We start from the raw sequence: 19,972 nt of genomic DNA on the forward strand, positions 1-19,972 counted from the left end.
TCTGGCTCCATCAGTGTAGCTCCATGTGGCTTGTCAACAGGAATATGTAGCAGAGAGAATGTGTGTCCCACCTTCAGTAAGGAAGACAGGAGTTACCAGAATCTTCAGGAGGCCTCATTAATGATGACCTGTTGACATGCTAGACTCCAATCTTGCTCAAGTTGACAAAAGATTATGTGGGGTGGGGGACAGGGCTCAATAGAAAGTAAATGTCTAGAAAATAATGGAAACATATTTACAAATATACTTGATACAATTGATGTATGGATTGTTATGAGTTGTGAGAGCCCCAATAAAATGATCTTTTAATTTTAAAGATAAAATATTCTTTAATCATTAAAAAATAATAAAATGAGTCAAAGTCCCTAGTTGAGACACACACACACACACACACACACACACACAGATTATGTAACTGCCACAGTGCCTAATTACCACTACCAATTTCCCTGACTGGGGTCACAACAGTGATCTCAAGCATAATAGGAGAAAAATATAGAACAAAAACAACCAAAAATTAACAAGACAGACCAGACTTAGTGATCGGGACTGGAGGAACCCCAAGACTATGACCCTAAGACATTCTTTTGACCTGAAACTGAAGCTATTCCCAAAGACTACCTTTTAGGCGAACAATAGATAAGCACAGGTAATAATATATAGCAACACCCAAGAAGAGTATCTTCCTCAGAAGTGGAGAGCAAATGTTTTGAGAATGACGATTGCAATGAATGTACAAATGTGCTTTACATAATGTATGTATGTATGGATTGTGATAAGAGTTTATGAGCCCCTAATAAAACAATTTAAAAAGAAAAAGTGGGGAAAAAAACACAACTTCAATTTATTAAAAAAAAGAGTATCTTCCTCAGAACACTCAGTGATATAAACTCAAAAGAACATTTCCCCTAAAGCACAATGAACGTGAAAATGAATTGTAGGGTAACAGCTCCCTTATAGCTTTTTGTCATCAAGTCCCTGGTACCAGCGAGTATACCACCATTGACTTATTCTACTGGATAAAAACCTTTCTCTCTCTCTCTTCTTGCAGTTTGAAACACTAGTGTTCCCTGCCTGGGTGCCAGGTGTCTCCTAATTCCTAAGTATCTTTACCTTTCAATAGAAGTCTTTTTTAAAAAAAATCATTTTATTGGAAGCTCTTACAGTTATCATAACATTCCACAGTTCAGTCACATCAAGCAGTATTGTACAATTGCTACCACCATCAGTTTCAAAACAATTTCTTCTTCAAAACCTTGATATCAGCTCCCCTCCCTCCTTCACCCTACCCACCAGGAACCCTTATTTATGGTATTCATTTATTTTTGCCATATCTTACTCCATCCACTCTATCCATTTGCATACGATTCTGTTGTCCACTCCCTTGGAGTGAGGTTACCCAATTACACTGCTATCAGCTCCCGTATCCCCCTTCTCTTCCTGTACCCTCAGGGCTGTCATTCCGAAGACATTTGGGGCTGGAAGGGGGTGGGGGGAGGGCAGTCTGATCACCTTGCTGCCATTAGCTGAGGATGTCCTGGACAGTGACCTAGCCCAGTATGCACAGCCCAGAGAAGACAAGTGCTCTGCGTCAGCTCCCCGGCCTGCTCCGCATCTCCGGCCAGCACCCACATCCTATTGACTTTCTCATCTTTAGTCCTCCTCCTTTGTCCATCGGCACAAGCACACTGATCCTTGCTCCATCATTTCATATTTTGATAGAAAACGGACACTGCTTGCTTCAGAGTGCCAGGCGGAGAGATCGGCCCGGGTTGGAGAGGCACCGGGCGAAGGGGCACCACGGGCGGCGAAAGCGGCAGTTGCTCAATAGAACTTAATTTCACTTCTCAACAGATGTAAGACTGACTGGTGCGTTGCTAGGGCAGAACAAGCTACCCACTTATAAAGAATGCCCCTGATTTGTGTGACTATATCCTGCCTATCTTGACAGTCTCTTATGCTGCGGGGCACTCTACTTTGGGGAGTCTGTCTTCTTAAAAGGTTAGACCCAGACTCTCATACCAAGTTCTAGTGTGGCCTGACACATGTAGGACACAGGAGACCTATTCCTCCCTAGACCCAAGACACCTGGATGTCACGAAGACTGCTCATAATGGCAGATGGACTGGAACTTCTGTGAAATGTCATAGGAATGGCTGAGCTCTTTAGAATAAAGATAGTGGAACCACCGGAGACTCTCAGAGCTCTTTGACCCTCCTTGGAGCTCAGAACCTTAGAGTGCTAACACTCTATGTATAGAGTACTAAACTCAGGATCCTTAGGTGCTATATTGTTTCAACCTTATACTTCTCAATATCCTCTTATACTATGTATTACATGTTACAATATAATATTAATAATATTATTACAATGTTATTTATAATATGTATTATATAAGAGGGGGTGTCCACCCAAAAAAAAAATGGAATTGCACTGGGCAGAGTGGAGCTTTCTTACAATAAGCATTTTTCCGGCCAGGTAAGTATCCAGAAACTTTCTCTGAATTAGTGCACCCAGTGCAGCCGCCTGAGAAGGTTCTGTGTGTGTGGTCACAGTGAATTTTTTCGTAAAAGCAGTTTCACTTGAACCTCGTTTTTTGTGATGGCCGATTTAAGAGAACAGCGTGTGGCTATTAAATTTTGTTTCCTGCTTAGAAAATGCCACAGAACCTGTTGTGATGTTGAACACAGCTTACAAGGAAAGTGATATGGGAAAAACTCAAGTGGGCATGTGGTTTTCATGTTTCAAAAAATGTGAAATGTCGATTGATGACAAATCTCATTCTGATATCTGTCAATTTCCCAAGTGGAAAAAAAAATGTCTGCTTATAGTGCATTTGGAGTTCATTCTACCAGGTCAGAATGTTAATCAAGATTTCTATTTAGAGGTCCTGAAAAGATAGCATAACAGTGTGGGACAAAAGGCCTGATTTGTGACAGACAGGGGACTGGTTTTGCCACCATGACAATGCACCTGCTCACACAACCATCTCAGTGTGCCAGTTTTTGGCAAAAAAAAACCAAGCATGCCTATTGCCCATGCACCTTACTTAACTGACCTCACTGCGTGCGACTTCTTTTTTGTTTCTGTGAATGCAGAGGGATGTGAAAGGACAGCAATTTGACAACATAAAAGAGGTGAAGGGGAAAAAATGAGGGAGGTCCTGTCAGCCATCCAAAGTTTGAAAAATGTTTCCAAGAATGGAGTCACAGATTTGAATAATGTATTAAATGTAATGGAGAGTACTTTGAAGGTGATAAGGTTGTTTTGTAAAAAAATTTAAATACATAGCTTTGAAAAAAGTTTGATTTTGGGAGTACCCCCTCATATATTGTAATACAACATTAAATAATTATAAATAATATAACACCATGAAAACAACTTTAAATATTTCGTATTATAATTTCATGGCAAAATCCCACTGATTCATATTCTCATCAACAGTATAAAATAAATATTGAAAACATAGCTAGAGAATCCTGCATCAGGAAACACAGGGATTCCTGAGAGAGAGGAAAATGTAAGAGAAAGAGGACATCACCTGTGGAATGAATGTAGGAAAGTCCTAGGAACTGAGAATGTCTAGATGTAACAAAGTGGATGGAAATAAATCCATATCAAGATCCTTGGAAATGTCACAACACTAATGAGGGAAAAAACAGATTCTAAAAGTTTCTCAAGAATAAAAATTGGTTACATACAAAGAAATCATTTCATTCCCTCCTAAAAGATGCCGCCGTGGGAGGCATCCAGAACGGAGGCAGAATCCTGAAAGAACTTGCATCGTAAAGATACGTCATTGCACATGCCATTGGGTAAATCTGCTGCACAAAGGCCTCTTTAACCTGCTGAAAAGCAAGGCCTTTGAGGAATAAGGTGACCTGACCCAAGCCATGGCCTTATGCATGTGAAAACCGGACACTGGAGCAAGAATGTCTCAGGGAGAGGGAGCAGCCAAATACAGACCCTGGGGCGGGAGCTGCCTGGTGCTCCAGAAAGAACAAGGGTTCGCTGTGGCTGGAGCAGAGTGAACAAGTGGGAGAGCGGAGGAAAGGAGAGTGGAGAAGTCACAGGAGACAAAGATGTAGGGTCTGTAAGCTGTTTTAAAGACCTCAGTTTCCTTCCGAGAAGGGAAGCCACTGGAGGTTTGAGGTGTGTGGTGATCTTATATTTTGAAACAATCCACCTAGGAGCCGTGTTGGAAATAGGCTATGAGGGCGCCAGGGAAACGCAGAGGAAGTTAGGAAGCAATTACAGTAACTAGGCAAGAGAGGATGTTAGCTCAGTAGGAGCAGCAGTGGTGGTGAGAAGCGGTCAGAGTTTGGATATAATTAGAAGGTCAAGCCCAGTGGGTTCCCTGATAGATTGTAAGAGAAGTGGTGGGAGAGGGGGAGGAATCAAGGATAACACTAAGGGTTTTGAAATGAGAAAGAACAGTTAAAAATGGGAGAACAGTTAAGTATGTAGATTTGAACTACTGATTTGTAGCTATGAGACATGCAAGTGGAGATGTCAAGGGGAGATAGTGGTTGGTCAGATGAGTTTGGAATTCCAGAGAGCAGTATGCATGGGGATATGTAAAACTGGGAGCCAACCTGTGGATGGCATTTAAAGCTCTGAGAGTGGATGACGTCACCCGCACAGTGGGCTCACAATCTGCCTTCTGGATCTTTGGATGTCCCCATATATTGAATCTTCTCATTCTACTTTCAGCTTCCCATTCCTTATTTCTTTATGCTGTGTTTGAGGCAATTTCCTCACACCCAATCTCCAGGTCATTAATTCTCTCTCACGCTCTGTTATTTCCCTTTTTCAGAACTACATTCCACCACCACCACCCCCATTCTTAGTTCTGCTTTTAAAAAAAACAACTGCAGCCTTTAAATAGATCCTTTGAAAAAAAATAGATCTTCATATTTTTTTATTCCTACTTCTGCTTTTAAAGACATACATCTACATTGTATAAATCTTCTATCAAATAATTTGCTATCCAGTCCTGCTTCCATGTGTCTGCTGACTCTCCACTATAGTTTCCGTGTGTGTGTGTGTGTGTGTGTGTGTGTGTGTGTGTGTGTGTGTGTCTTCATATGTGTGTTTCAACCTCTGGATTTTGAGTTCATGTTAACCAGGAAAGTGGTGTGGCTGGATGAAGGGCAGGTGTAGGTTTCTAAATTCTACTAGATGTCCCAGTGTTATTACCAGCCTGGGGCTAATTTCTATGCTTATTTTATTCCTCAGTCTGATGCTTCCTGGACGACAGAGTAAATTTGGACCCCAAACCTGTGCAGTGCTGCTGATTCACGGGGAACTTTCTCTTCTTACCTTGGAGGAAGCTACCTTGCTATCCCTCCCACCACATGTCAGTTTATTATACTCTGGTGGCTTGTATGTTTCTGAGATGTTTCAAATGTAAGTAGAGTTAAACCACGGTGCATGGATTTCAGTGGAGCTTCCAGACCAAAATAGATTAGGCAGAAAGGCCTGGCAATCTATTTCCAAAAGTTGTCTGGGAACACATGACCATGACAGAACTGTCTGCCTTGTTTGTTTTGGACACATCATTCGGAAGAACCAGTTCCCAGAGGAGGACATCATGTTTGGTGAAGCTCGAGGGAAAACCTTAGTGAGAGGGACTGACACCACAGCTTCCAACAACAGACTGGAACATGCCAGGTGTCATGAGGGTGACACACAATCAGGCCCTGTGCCCTCCTGTTGTCCAGGGGGTCGGCATGCGTTCGAAGTGACTCAAGAGCAGCTCGTTAGCTAGCTCCCTTCACCACCCAGGAGGAAACCTTCGAGTACCGAGTACCTGCTCTACGGACCCACTCCAAGCCAACCATCAAGTTGATTCAGACTGGGAACCCTGGAGGACAGCATTGCATGGCCCCTTTGGGGTCCTGGGGCTGTAGATCTTTTCGGGGGCAGAAAGGTTCATCTTTCTCCCACAGAGCAGCAGGTGGGTTGGCACCCCTGACCTGTGTTTAGCAGCTCAAGGTATAACCCACTACACGAGGGCTCCTTACAGCGTTAGGGCGAGTGTCCCCTTTCCAGTTTCTGACCTGGCGTGGGGCAAAGTGTCATTTCTCATACCCATGGAGACATATTTCTTCTCCTCCTTAGCCGTCTCAGCCAGCTCCTGTGCTAACCACTCTGATTTTCATGATCTCTTTTTATCAGCTCCTATAAGGTCCTTTCTTTCTGGTAAATTTATCTTTGCATTACAGCATCTCTAAGTGATTGCAGGGGGTATTATCAGTCTCCCCTCCCACTCCCGGGTCACCTTGATGGAATCAGAAGTCCTGTAAGGTGATTTTGGGTGGTCAGAGTGGCTCACCAGGGATGATCTCTGGGAACCACAGGCCACTGAGTGGACACAGTGGCTCCTACCTCCTTGTCGTGTTGGTAGCATCTGCTCCTGAGATGGGTTTAGGTGGAGGGGATGTACCAAGGGTCAGCTTGTGTATTCTCGTGGCTTGGCCCATCTTGAATAAGCTGTGACAGCGGCCAGGACTAACTTCCATTACTGAGGTCCAGCTTTCCCTGGACAACAGACCCTAGGGAATGGGGGCTGTGATACCACAAACAGCTGCTTCCTATGACCCCAATAAGAAGAGACCTTCCTGTTTGTGTGTGGTCTCCTGAGGTGGCCCTGAAGACCTAGGAATTCCTTGTAAAGGTGGGGACCAAAAGGGAAGGAATCAGAACCCTTCCGCCTAAGGTCTCCATGACTGGGAAGGTAGGAGAGGCCGGGACAGACCGGCCTGCTTGGCCACAATCAATGAGCACCAAGACTGACCAACAAGGCCGTGTGCACCCTATCAGTGCAGGTCAGTGAGTCACTGTGTGTCACCTGGGGAAATGAAGTTGGGGACTTTCAGAGGTGCACGGGGACCTAGCAGGGGTCTGAAAGCCTTTTCAGGATCATCATGTGTCAGCCAGTGGGAGAGAGGAAGCTGAGGGAAGAGGAGAGAAGAGTCCTCAAGCAACGCCATGCTGCTTTCTCTCACAAAAACCCTTGGGTCCAGGAATGAAGCACGCATCTCTGGTTGGCTGGATGCCCTCAGTCAACCTTCCACTGGGGGCAGCCTGCTGGCCAGACAGCCAGCAGCGGTGCAGCTCACCCTGCTAACTCCATGGCTGGGATGCTCCCATGGTAAGCCTCTTTGTATTATGAGATCAGTCTGCCATTCAGCTATTTCTACTTTTTAGGACAGTGGTTCTCCACCTTCCTAATGCCGCGACCCTTTAATACAGTTCCTCATGTGATGAGGAACCCCCAACCATAAACGTATTTTCGTTGCTACTTCATCACTGTAATTTTGCTGTTATGAATCGGGCGACCCCTATGAAAGGGTCGGTAAACCCCCAGAGGGGTCGCGACCCACAGGTTGAGAACCAGTTTTGGAACATCTGCTCCTGCTCCTCTACATCTGCATGCAGGGACCATGCAAATCAAATTCCCTTTGTTCCCTGCCACCTGGCAAGCCCACCTAGGCCTCTGGCACATTCTCCTCCCTCTCCAGCTAAGAGCTGGTTGCTTCAAATTTCCTAGCATAAAGTGGCCCAGTGCCAGCTACTGCCCACCAGACGTGGACTGGGTTATTTCATAGCACCCAATGGTGGGGGTAGGGTGATGGTTACAGGGGACTATGTCAACTAGACATTGCTGGGTAATGATAGGCGTGAAGCCCAACCTATCCATCCTTACGGAACTTCTTTGGGTCTGGCCTTTTGTATGAGAGAGGGGGACGCAGCAGAATTGCATTTTCTTGGGCGCTTGGCCTTCGGCTGGAGCTGAATCTTGCCTCTGGTTCCTTGATCTCCTGTTGTGTCACTTGATGAGCCCAGGAGCTGTCTAAAGACTACTGACGATGGAGCCACTCAGTCGACGGATTCGTATCACCTCGCACCTACCAACCTGTGTCCTCCTCTGTGTCTGCTCCATCAGTTGGCTTCCTATTGGTCAGCTTCCACGAGTCAGGCAGCTGCCTCGGACTGGTCTAGGCTTACCTATTTCGACAACAACTGTGTGAGCCACTTCTGGACACGAATCTCTTCTCTGTGCATACATACAAGCGTCATGTTTTTGCTTCTGTAGAGAAGCCAACCTGACGCTGGTGGCCTGGACCCTTTTTCCGTTGGCTCCCAGCCCGGCAGCATCAAGGACTTGCTGAGGTGGTATCCGATGCCAGGAGTGCTCACAGAGAACAAGGCCAAGACCCCAACAGCCCTGAATAGATTGATGTGAGGAGATTCTGAAGAAGCTTTGAAACTTTTCACCTAGTGGAAACCCAGTTTCCCAGCCCAGGAACAGGGTGTCAGCCTGGAAGCCCTCAGAGAGGCTGAAGGTAGGGCAGGGCGGCGAACTCTCTCCCTTCCGTATAACCACTAAGGGCACCAGACTACAACCTGAGGACGTGACTAGAGAGGATCATCTTCCTGCCCCTGCTCAACCCTCACAGTGAACCCCACTCCTCTCCAGGGCACAGTGGCCACGTTCACTTGTGCTTCTCTGCAGTGTACGTACACACACACACACACACACACACACACACACACACACACATATTCGCTGGTACAGTGAACCCAGTGATGCCCCCATCCTTTTTTGAGGATAGTGACTGACCCCAGTCTTCTCCCAGGTGCTGAGGAAGGAGGGCCACCTCCTGCCTTCGCTGGCTCAGGGGCACAGGAAGGATGCCCTGTGAAGCCTCGTGGTCTGAGGGAGCTGTGAGAACCTGAGACACCCTGCAGGAGAGGAAAGAGGCCGGCCAGTGAGACAGAGCTCTTTGGAGGAGCGTGGCGAGGCCACGTTTTTACTGTGCTCCTCACAACCCAGCTTTGACCCCCCAATGTCCACAGAGGACATGTCCTCCCAGATGGAAGAGGAAACCATTCCCTTGGATAAGCACTATAAGTCCAAACTGGCAAGTTGCTCTATCTTGTCTCTGCATGTAAGGCAGAGCAGGAGACCCACAGTGATCTGTCGAGGTGAGCAGGGATGTCTAGCTGTGGAGGGTGCTCCAGGCAGGCAGGCAAGCAGGCAGGCTGGTGTGAATTCGCTCAGCTAGGTTCTGGCCTTGGGCAAGGTGGCTGGAGCTCTGGGCAGATGATTCAGCAGCTCCACTAGAGCAGGTTGGGCTTGCTGGGGGTCTTGACACTATTTCCTCTGCAGGCCCATGGTGGTTTTCAAGTAATTGTTCTGAACAGAGAGAAGGAGAGAACGCAGGAGTTGGTCAGGAGGTGTGGACGTTGCAAAGGCTCAGAACCATGCCCATGTCCACCTCATCATCCTTCCCGAGAGGGGTTCCTTCTAACTAGTCCTGGTTCTGTGACAAACACCATTCTGTCTGATCCCTTTCCTCACCTCATCTAAAAGAGAGGGTTTTACAATGCCTTCTGTGTGACTCTGGCAGGCGTCTTTAAAAGGAGGCATGTGTGTTTCAAGGACCCACTTGAAGGTTCTGGCAAGATTTAGGTGAATTCAATTCAAGAAAGACAAGCCTGGGCCTCCAGGCTCAGAGATCAGGGAGCCCTGCATGCGGAGCTCAACTGATTGTCCTCATCCCAGGGGCAGGCCCTAACTGACTGTGCCCGGCCGGAGCCTGCATCCGAGTCCCAGACCTGCTGACCAGTGGTTCTGATTCGGCAACCTGAAGTCGGACCCACAGTGTCAGGGGGTGGGGGTGAGCTGGCGCGCGCGTGCGTGCGTGCGTGTGTGTGTGTGTGTGTGTGTGTGTGTGTGTGTGTGTAGTGAAGATGCTCTGAAAGCCCCTCCCTCTAGGTGTTCACAAACCTACACTAAGAATGCACTACTAGGTTCTTGGGAAGCAGGTGACCAAAGCAAGCTGAAACACACAGGTGAGCAGTAAGCAAACACACGCCCAAAGCAGCCTGTAATGTGCAGTGGAGCCCTACATTCCTGATAAGCTCAAAGTGAAGCGGCCTCACTAAGCTGGAACCGTTGAGGGTGTTGGAATGTGCTGCATTGGGAGTGCTGCAGGCGGCCTGCAGAAGCAAACTGGAACTCTCTGTTTAGGCACTTGGGACTCCTAGAGATGGAGTCCATTGGAACCTGAGCCCGCACGAATAATGGAGATACATGAATTTACAGACACAGAAACCAGAAAAATCCTCCAAATAGCTAATATGCTTGCTGGACTCACATGTTCTGATTTTGAAATAGACTCTAGAGCTACAGTAATTCAAACAGGCTGGTACTGGTACCACAATAGCCACATCGACTGATGGAACAGGATTAAGACTCCAGAAGTAGATCCACACATCTATAGTCAACGGATTTTTGACAAAGGTGCTAAGGCCATGTGGCGGGGAAGAAGAGTCTCTTCACTAAGTGGTGGTTACCTTCTGCTCGATCTTGACTTTGGCATTGTAGAAGAAGATGGAGTCAGGGCCCTCGGGCAGCACTGTCTGCTGCAGCTGGATGAATCTGTCCTGGTCATCTTCTCCCTGGGGAGGCCCACACCGACCACAGTCCCTTCAGCCTGGCCAGAACTTCTCTCTCACCTGCTGCTCAGGGCAAGGGACAACCTTCTGGAGCCCTGTATTTTCCCATCCCCAGAGATACCCTGTCACTGTCCCGTAGGCAGGGTGAGCCACCCCAGAAGGGTGCCAGCAGCGAGGGTGCTGTCTGCAATTCCCCCCGCTGCTTGGTAGCTGGGGAGAGGGCTGTACCTGCCCCCTGCCTGAGAGAGGCTGAGACACCACGTATCTGTGTGCAGGGAGAGCACAGAGGCTGAGGGGCATTGCTCACTGCCACGGCTCATCCATGGCCCCTGCCCGGCTCACCAGAGACATGATCCTGTTGATAGGCACCATGCCTGGCCGGATGCTGCCGTGCTGCTTCAGGGGCACCTGCAATTCCTCAGGGATGATGAAGGACTCGTTGTACCAGATGTCAAATTCTGCGAGGAGAAGGGAGCTTCTGAGGCAGCCAGTACATGTTGTGTACACATACCTGCCTGCCTGTCTGTCTGCTGTTTGTCCCTGGCTCATCCTGGCTCTCTTGCTGCCTGAAAAGTCTCACCCTGTCCCCATCTGTGTCTCCAGTTCTAACTTGTCCTGGAAGGCACGCATCTGAAGCCGCTGCCTGACTCCAGCTTCTGCCAGGGGGGTGACTCTGAAGTCACTCCCAGAACCCGGCTGTGGCCCTGCCCAGTACCTCCCAGGGCCTCCTGTGGTCGGGCACCCTCCCCAACTGGGGCACCTGTGAGCAGGCGGTGGCGACTCTGATCCACCAGATGCTGGCAGTACTGGATCTCAGCCCTGAGGTCGCGCAGTTCCTGGTACTCGTTGCGGTACTGCTTCTTGAGGTCTTTGAGCTTCAGAATCAGCAGGAATTCCTCCTCATTGATGATCATCAGCCCCTTGTTCTCATAGTCACCTGAGGGGAGACAGAGGAGATCAGGGAGTCAGTGAAGAGCTGCTCCTCTGGGGTGGGTGGAGGAAGGCATTGTGGGAAGATCCCATAGTGCTGGCAAAGCGAGGAGAGAGCAGCTCAGAAGAAGGGCGGGGCGGGGAAGGGTGTGGAGCGGAGCACAGTGCCCACAGGGAGGCCAGGCATCCAGGACACCTGCCTCACAGGTTTGGAGTCTCAGATCGAAGGGTTCACATGGGCCCTTAGGACAAGAGGGAGGGCTGAGTGGAGGAAAGGGTAGAGATGGTGTCATCACACTGATCTTGACTTTGCACCGTCTTAGCTCTCTAAAGCTGCCATAACAGAAATATCACAAGTGGGTCACTTTACAGAACAGACTTTCATTTTTCCCAAAGTTCCCAAGATTAGAAGTCTGGATGCAGCAGGCCAACTCTAGGAAAAGGCATTCTCTCTCTGCCTGCTCATCTCCTTTCAACGTCTGTGGTCCCGGCATTTCCTGGTCTAGGCGGTTCTCAGCACAGGGACCTAGGTCCAGAGGATGGGTTTTGTTCCCAGCTTTTCTTTCATGTTGGAGCTGAGGCCGTCTTTCTCTGCTCGCTCCTGCCTGCTTTTTTCTCTTGTAAGATAAAATGCGGCGCAGGCCACGCCCAGGGACTTGCCCCTTCCATTGCACCAGCTCTGTGACCCAGTCAGGGTGTTGCATCTCACCCCCACCCCCTGACATTGTGGGTCCGACTGCAGGTTGCCGAATCAGAACCACTGGTCAGCAGGGTCTGGGACTCGGATGCATCCTGTGCAGGCTGGGCCTGCCCCTGGGATGAGGACAATCAGTTGAGCTCCACACGCAGGGCTCCCTGATCTCTGAGCCTGGGGGCCCACCATGCACAGCCCTATCCTTTATGCTTAGAACGAGGGATGTGTTTGGGTGCCAGTGAAACCTTGGCCCTTTCATAGCTACATTCTCCTTTTCTTCTTCAGACTCTGATGGTCCAGGGCAGCTTCCCAGCCCAGGCTGACTACCACAAGCAGTGAGGAGACCACACCAGGGCTCAGGTAAGGGTGAACTCCCTGGGACTCTGAGAGAGAGAGAGAGAGAGTGTGTGTGTGGTCACCAGCTACCCATCTCCCTGAGGAAAACTGCAGGATCAAGGGGCTGTTTCTCCAAGGACAGGAGTACCCAGCAGGCCTAGGACTGAGATAATGCCATGATAGGGGACCCACAGGCAGAGGCTGGCTGCTGGAAAGGGGTTCTGTGAGTCTTCAAAATTGGACCAGAGCCAAGTGAGATGGGGACCCATGGGTGAAGGCTACCCCCTGGTGCCTGCTGACTCTCTCACCCATCTTGGTACCCCATTGGGGCAGTATGACTCAAACATCCCACAGAGCCCTTGCCGCCACCCTCCCTCCACCACCACCCCACCTCCACCCCATCACATTCACCTTGCTTCTCTCGTAGTGACTTCTGGAAATCTAGTGCTTCCTTGGTCACGTCAATCTCTTGCTTGATGGCATTGATACGCTGTGTGGTCTCGCTGGCCCTTTTGCTCCGCTCATTCAGGATGGCTTTGTTCTCTTTGAAGATGCGGTTGATCTCACTACCTCGCTCGTTCTTAAACTCCTCGAAGGCTATGGGCTTGGAGGGCGGGGTGCTGGGCCTGTAGACCGAGGAAGAAGCAGGCATGGGTGGCTTGCCTTGGGGCCACCTGGCACTTCACCTGCCTTCTCCGGGGCTCCTGTGGGCAGCAGGCCACAGTCCTGGGCACCTCCTCCCCCAGATGGGAGCTGAATTGTTTTGGAATCATTTCCTTATCTCCATCTGACTTGGCACACAAAGGAACACAGGCCCACGGCAGTCCACCAAGAAAGCAGGAACAGTGTGTGGGGCAGAAAACAGGATAAAACAAGAGCCCCTCACTACCTGCTTTCCACACCCTTCAGCATGTCTCCTTCCAGGAATCATCAGTATGTTTTTAAATAGTTGAGGCCATGCGGTATATGTAACTTTGCATCTTAACTTTTTTTTTCCGCACAGAAAGTTTCATTCATGCTCTTAGAAACTCTTTGAGCACTCTAGTTCATAAGATGTAGGATAAAGTACTGGGACCGGAGGGTGGGGGAATGGCTTGTTGTTTACAATGAACTTTAAAGTGTTAAAGAAGATGGTTGAATGACCCCCGCTTCCCAAATGACATAGGTGGATGGCAGGGGGGAGAAATAGGATGCAGCAAGTACAGAACCAATCCCACCCACCCCAATTCATGACAACCCCGTGTGTCACGGGACAGGGCAACTGTGCCCCTCAGGTTTCCCGTGGCTGACTTTTCAGAAGTGGATTTCCAGGTGTTTCTTCTGAGGGACCTCTGGGGAGGCAGACCTTTCAGCTTGTCTGCATAACCTGGGGCTCCTGGAGAATGTGTAGGAGGATGTCAATGATAAAATCGAGCAGGTGTTTGGCGTACGGAGGGGTACCCCCAGAGAACGGAACTGTGCTGGCGGAGTGAGCTGTCCATAGTGTGCATTTTTCCAGCCAGGCGAGCTGGCGAGCAACGTGCCCTGAGTGAGTGCACCCAGTGGCATTGCCTGGGAAAGTTCCCTCTGGTCACAGTCAGTTTCTCCATAAACGCAGTGTTGCTTTTGTGGTGGCCGGTTGAAGGGAACAGCGTGCAGCTGTGCAATTTGGTTTCCTGCTCAGGAAAAATGCTGCAGAAACTGTTGCGATGTTGAACAAAGTTTTACAAGGACAGTGCTATGGGAAAAACTCAAGTGTACGGGTGGTTTTCTTGTTTCAAAAAAAGGGTGACATGTCGGACGAAAATGCCGACACATAGTGCATTTGGAGTTCGTTCCACCAGGTCAGACTGTTAATCAAGCTTCTATGTAGAGGTTCTGAAAAGATTGTGTGACAGTGTGCAACAAAAAAGGCCTGGAAAAAAAAATGGCCTGATTTGTGGCAGACGGGGGACTGGTTTTGCCACCATGACAGTGCACCTACTTGTGTAGCCATCTCAGTGTGCCAGTTTTTGGCAAAACAGCATGCCTCTCCTGCCCCACGCACCTGACCTCACTCCATGTGACTTCTTTTTGTTTCTGTGAATGAAGAGGGACGTGAAAGGACAGCGATTTGATGACCAGAAGAGGTGAAGAAAAATTCTAAGGGCGGTGCTGTCAGCCATCCAAACGTAAGTTTGAAAAATGTTTCCAAGAAGGGACTTGTTTAAATGCATAGCTTTGGGGGGGGGGGATCCAGTTTGGGGGGGCATACCCCCTTGTATGTGTGTTTGCTATACAGTTCATTTAACTCCTCTTGTGAGTACAAATGTTCCAGGCTGGGAAACAAAGCTGTCGTGCACATCCCTGCACGTTCCAAGGGCCAACTCACTTAACCCTTTCCCTAAGGCAGGCTGGACGATGTCTCGCTTGTGTCACTTTCATCATCGATGCATCCAACATGCTTACGTATGTGACCAGAGACCCACATACCCACTGCCTCTCTCTCCAGGGAGGGGAATGAGATGACTGGAAGATACTGGTGGGGGGGGGGGGTGTTTTGCACTCTTTCACATATTGAGAATTGTGTGCCTTTTCAATGCTATTTACTGTTAAATAAGTAAATTTAATTCCTTAAACCTTTGCTGCTTGCTGTGCATAGAAAGATCCCATGTTTAAGTATGTATCTTTCCATGTTTCATGTCTACATCCTGAGGTGGGACCCTCTTGTATGTCTAAACGCTATCCTATCTCTTCTCTTGGGATGGTACCCCCAGTCCTGGCCTCTTCTCTGCCTCCTGGCTGCCGTCGCGGTTCCGACTAGGATGGAGTAGAAGGAACTGCCCCATAGGGTTTCCTAGGCTGGAATCCTGACGGGAGCGGACAGCCGGCTTTCTCCTGTGGGGCGGCTGGCGCCGTCTTTACTTTCGTTCTCCTCTCTGCAGGCACTCTTGCGTGTTGAGAAGCACACTCTGGCTTTGGCTGATCAAATGCAGGAGTGAGGGTTAGGAGGTTACCTGATTAAGCGAGAGTCCTCCTTGGGGGAGTCCAAGGGGAGGGGCTCGGTGCTGGAGGCTTCCCGGTCACGTAGGAGCATGTCTTTGATGTCCCCATCCTTGGTAGAGGTGACCAGCTGGGTCCTGGAGAGGGAAACTGTCTCCATGTCCCTGGGACTCCCAGGGCTGCTGGCACCTTCCTTTCTGGAAGAGGGGCTGGAAGAAGGCACGGAGGACTCAGGCCCAGGCCCGGGCAGGAGGAATCGGAGGGGCCAGGGAGGCCTGACCTTCCTCAGCCCTCACTCCACCAAGAGCGCCACGCCTTGGAACTCCTGGCTTCCCGCAGTTATGTTTTTGTTGAGACCAGACACCACGGAACAAACACCAATTCAACAACTTCTACACGGGCAATTCAGTGGCCCCGACTACCTCCTTCGTTACACAGCCATTCTCCGCCTACCCCCCTTTCGAGTTTCCTCCCTCCAGTCACATAAACTCACTGTTCCCAAGCTGCTGTTGTGAACTTGACCCCCCAGAAGAGATGCCGCTGAAAAGAGCACGGTGCTCAAGGCAGGGACTGCTTAACTTTAGGTGTGACTAATTTGTCACTGCCACCAAGTGGATACTGGCTCATGGTGACCTTATGGGACAGGGTGGCACTGCCCCTGTGGGTTTCTGAGACTGTGACTCTTTATGAGAGTGGACAGCCCTGACTTTCTCCCGCACGAAGCCGGGAGAATGACTTTGGGTTTCAAGTTTCAAGATGGCAGTAGTGTGTGTGTGTGGGGGGGGTGGTTTCAGCTCTGGAGTTGGGCATGGCCCTAAGCTATGGAGAGCTTTTCTGAAGCATCGGGGAGCAGTTTGTTCCCTTTTATCAGAATGAGGAGCTCTCTGCCTAGCAGCCTCAGCAGGAGGCATTTGGGAGAGACCGGCACAAGCTCCAGGCCTTGAGAGCCCATGGTTAGGGAGTGACCACAGGCTTTCAGGAACCCCCATAGCTGCTGAGGGGTCAGCCACACAGTGTCCAGGAGGCTGTCGGCAGAGTACCCTCCCAGGGTGGATCTGGGTGTAGGCAATTAGTCCAGCGGGGCGGCCTGCCCCACTCTCCCCACCTAGCTCAGCCCCCACACCAGCCCAAGCAGCAGCACCCACCCTCTTGCTGTGTCCCCCCACCCCACCCCCAGGAGAAGGGCATCTGCACACACAGGACAGGGTGGTAGCAGGATGCCCTCAGCGCTCTCCTCTGCTTCCTTCTCCTGTCTTCCTCTAGCAACAGGTGTGGCTCAGGAGACCAAGCCTCAGCCCATCTGTTCCTACAGTGGTTACCCAGCAACAGAACAGAGGGGACTAGGGTGTGACTGACTGCCTTTCCTGAAGGGACAGGAGGTGGTCAGGGGCCCCCCACAACCCCTGCAACCCAACTGCTGTCCTGCATGTGACAGTTCCCCCATGTCCTTGGACAAGTGCTCAGAGCAGTAGGGATGTATTTCTAGCAAGAATTTTGCGTGTGCCGGGATTGGATTGGATTGGCTCACTGGACCACAGGACCTCTGTGATGACTGTGATGTTGCAGCCCTGGTGACCGCCAGGTGCCATTGAGGACTCAGGGCGCCCTCCTCCTGTTTGCACGGCACAGCAGGCACACTGCCTGGTCCTGCGCCACCCTCCCAGCTCTTATGCTCATGCCCGCCACCTTGTCAATCCATCTCTGTGCCATGGTAGGGGTGAAGCACAAAGCCTGGCGCAGGCTCAGACCTGGCTGCCCCAGGTGAGCCCTGAGGCAGGAGGTGAGCAGAATAAGGGCAGTGAGCTCACTCGTTGCCTGTGGGGCCTGTGCTCATCCACAGCTCCATAGCCACCGACTCAACCAACGAATGAACATTGCGTGAAAGAGGAGTTGGGGTTTCGAGGTCTGAGCGCCGATTACTGGCTCAGGAGAAGACCACACCATGGGGGTGGGCGGGCTGGCTAGGGGAAGGGAACCCTACGGGCCACTGGAGGACCCAACTCTGGAGTGTTGCTGCTGGCTTCTTGCCAAGACTCTGCCACACCTTGGTGGAATGGCCTGGCAGGCAAGGTAACGCCTCTCTCGGCCTCTTTTGCTCTTTAGCATCATACAGACCGTAACTGCCACCTGGTGGAGCTGCTATGAGGGTGAGGGGCACACCTGGGGGTCATACAGCTGGTTCGGAACCAGGCACGCTCTGCATCCTGCAGACATGGCCAGGGTTGGCAGCAGGGAGACCCACGGTGGCCACCCAGTGGCTGAAACACAAGGGACAGCTCGTGTCCTCGCTCTCCTCTGAACGGGAGGAGTGTGCGGAGCAAGCAGGTCACTCACCTGGGCAGCTCTTTGAAGGCCTTTTTGGATTTGGATTTCTTCCCGGGTTTGATAGAGTAAGGGGCGATTCCCAAGCCAAAGCTCTGTCCATCGGGCTCGCCCACCATATGCCCGTCAGAATCCACGAGCCCTGCCTGGATGGAGAGGCCAGCTCAGGATCATCAGCTAGCATGAGGGTTTGGGCCCCTTGGGCGAGTCTGTTCAAACACCACCCCAGTGTGTAGGGACCGAAGGCTCCACATGAGCGGTGTATATCTGACCCACTGAGCTCTGGCTGCCGTTGCTGGCTTCAGCCTGTCCCTGACCAAGCTGCCTCCTGACCACTCTTCACTGGCCTGGAGGCTCATTCTGTGACCCAAGGATCTTCAGTTCTGTGTTCTGTTTCTGACCCAGCTCCGGGAGTCGGTTGTATTGCTAGTCCACCACCACCCATCCACTGCCGATGGGTCAAATCTGAGCCCCGGCGACCCTATCTCAGGTTCTCAGGCTGTAAATCTTTTGGAGAGCACACCACCTCTCCTTTCCCATGAAGCAGCTATCGGCTGGAGCTGTCAACCTTGCGGCCAGCAGTCCTACACATTGAAATCATTCTTCCCTAACGAGGTCACGCTCAGCTCGGTGTTACTGTCATCTGTGGCAACCCTGAAAACTCAATGCCATCAGCACTTGGTACCAACTCCTAGCGACCCTCAACAGGCTGTAAATCTTCATGGGACCAGATAGCTTCGACGTTCTCTGGAGAAGCAGTGGGTGAGTTTGAACCATCCACTTTTCAGTTAGCAGTCCAACGCCGATCAGACAGCACTGCCAGCAGGGCACCTCAAAACCAAAGCAAACTCACTGCCATTGAGTTGTTTCTGACGCATAGCGGCCCTGTAGATTAGGGTGGAACTGCCCCTGACTAACTCTTTATGGGCGTAGAAAGCCTTTTTGTTCTGGTTTCGAACAGCTGACCTTATGGTTAGCAGCCCACAATGCCACCAGGGATCCTAGCTCTGCTCTAAGAAGGGATGCTTGCTGCTTCTGAAACAGCCTGGGAGGGGAAAGCTGCGAAGCGTATTCCCGGCAAGCGGCAGTCTACCCGTACCTTCTGCACCACCGAGATGGCTGCAAAGTCATTCTTGTCTATGAGTGTGTACTTCCTGCGCAAATTGGACTCCACTTCCTGTTCCTGTTGGCTTGGGAGAAAAAGTGTTAGAACACCTTGCATTTGGGGCCAAGCTGACCCCACTGGGGCAAGAACCAAGTTCCAGGGTTCGAAATCTGCTCCTGGAGCCTCTAGACCAGCGGAAAGAGACAAAATGCGCTCCTCCCTACCGGACCTCCAAAACACATCCTCTTATCTCACACTCCCACCTGCAGGGACTCCTGCGGGCATCAGGAGCACCTGCAAGGATTACAGGCTTACCTCAGAGATACTGTCGGTTCAAGGCCCCCAAATCAGGTGGACCATCGCAATAAAGCGACAGTCGCAATAAGGTGAGGCAAACAAAACTTTTGCGTTTCCCAGCGCAAATAAAAGTTATGTGTGCACTCTGCTCTAGCCTGTTAAGTGTGCAACGGCGAGGATGACTACCACATGACACATGAGGAGTACGCGCTGTGGGAAAAGCGCTGGCTGTGGACTCGTGACACAGGCTGTGAAGTCAAACACTGTGTTGGTGAAGCACAGTACAGTGAAGGGAGCGGGGCAGGGGAGAGGGGCAAGGTATGCTGGTCTAAGCTGCCTCAGGTCCACCAGCCAGCACCTGGGTTCTGTCTCTAACGGGCTCCTTGGAGTCCAGTGACTGATTCTGGCGGCACCACCTTCTCAGGAGCATGGTGGGGAGTTGCCTGATGTCCTGCACCCACTACCCTCAAGGCTGGCACTCAGAAAGACCTCTGCCCAACTGATGCCCTTGGTAAACAACCCCAGGAATCATCCCCTTCCTGAGTGGCCTTCCAGTGGACTGGTGTCCCCCACATTGCCACCACCTTCACCCTGGGAAGCGAGGACAGAAGGACCAGACAGCTCATCAGCAGGCAGGGGCACCAGAGGCCTTGGCACACCCCGGAGCCCCCGCTCTGGCTCCTCTGAGTGGCCTTGGAGGCGGGTGCTTGGCAGCCAGGGGAGGGGGGGGATGAAAAGGGAAGCCTGACTTGGGGTGGGGGGCAGGCCTCTCCTCACCTCAGCACCACCCGGAACTGGTTGAACACCTCCTGGATCTGCCTGAGGTTGATTATCTGGAGAGAAGGGAAAAGGGGGGG

General features: G+C 50.8%; 1 protein-coding gene across 1 annotated transcript in view; it reads right to left on the minus strand.

Moving 5' to 3' along the window:
* Positions 1-8,789: 8,789 nt before the first annotated feature.
* Positions 8,790-19,972, minus strand: part of KIF9 (kinesin family member 9) — a 51,682-nt gene continuing 40,499 nt past the window's right edge. The window contains exons 13-21 of the mRNA XM_045297703.1: positions 19,893-19,948; positions 18,813-18,903; positions 17,726-17,859; positions 15,406-15,600; positions 12,842-13,056; positions 11,231-11,407; positions 10,813-10,928; positions 10,369-10,473; positions 8,790-9,205 (exon numbers count right to left, since the gene is read on the minus strand). Coding sequence (XP_045153638.1) covers positions 9,164-9,205; positions 10,369-10,473; positions 10,813-10,928; positions 11,231-11,407; positions 12,842-13,056; positions 15,406-15,600; positions 17,726-17,859; positions 18,813-18,903; positions 19,893-19,948 — 1,131 coding nt within the window. The 3' untranslated portion in view covers positions 8,790-9,163. The remainder of the gene's footprint in view (positions 9,206-10,368; positions 10,474-10,812; positions 10,929-11,230; positions 11,408-12,841; positions 13,057-15,405; positions 15,601-17,725; positions 17,860-18,812; positions 18,904-19,892; positions 19,949-19,972) is intronic.

The sequence above is a fragment of the Echinops telfairi genome, unplaced genomic scaffold (genome assembly GCF_000313985.2).
Source record: "Echinops telfairi isolate 266 unplaced genomic scaffold, ASM31398v2 ScPeMD7_7420;HRSCAF=8458, whole genome shotgun sequence".
NCBI classification, from domain to species: Eukaryota; Metazoa; Chordata; class Mammalia; order Afrosoricida; family Tenrecidae; genus Echinops; species Echinops telfairi.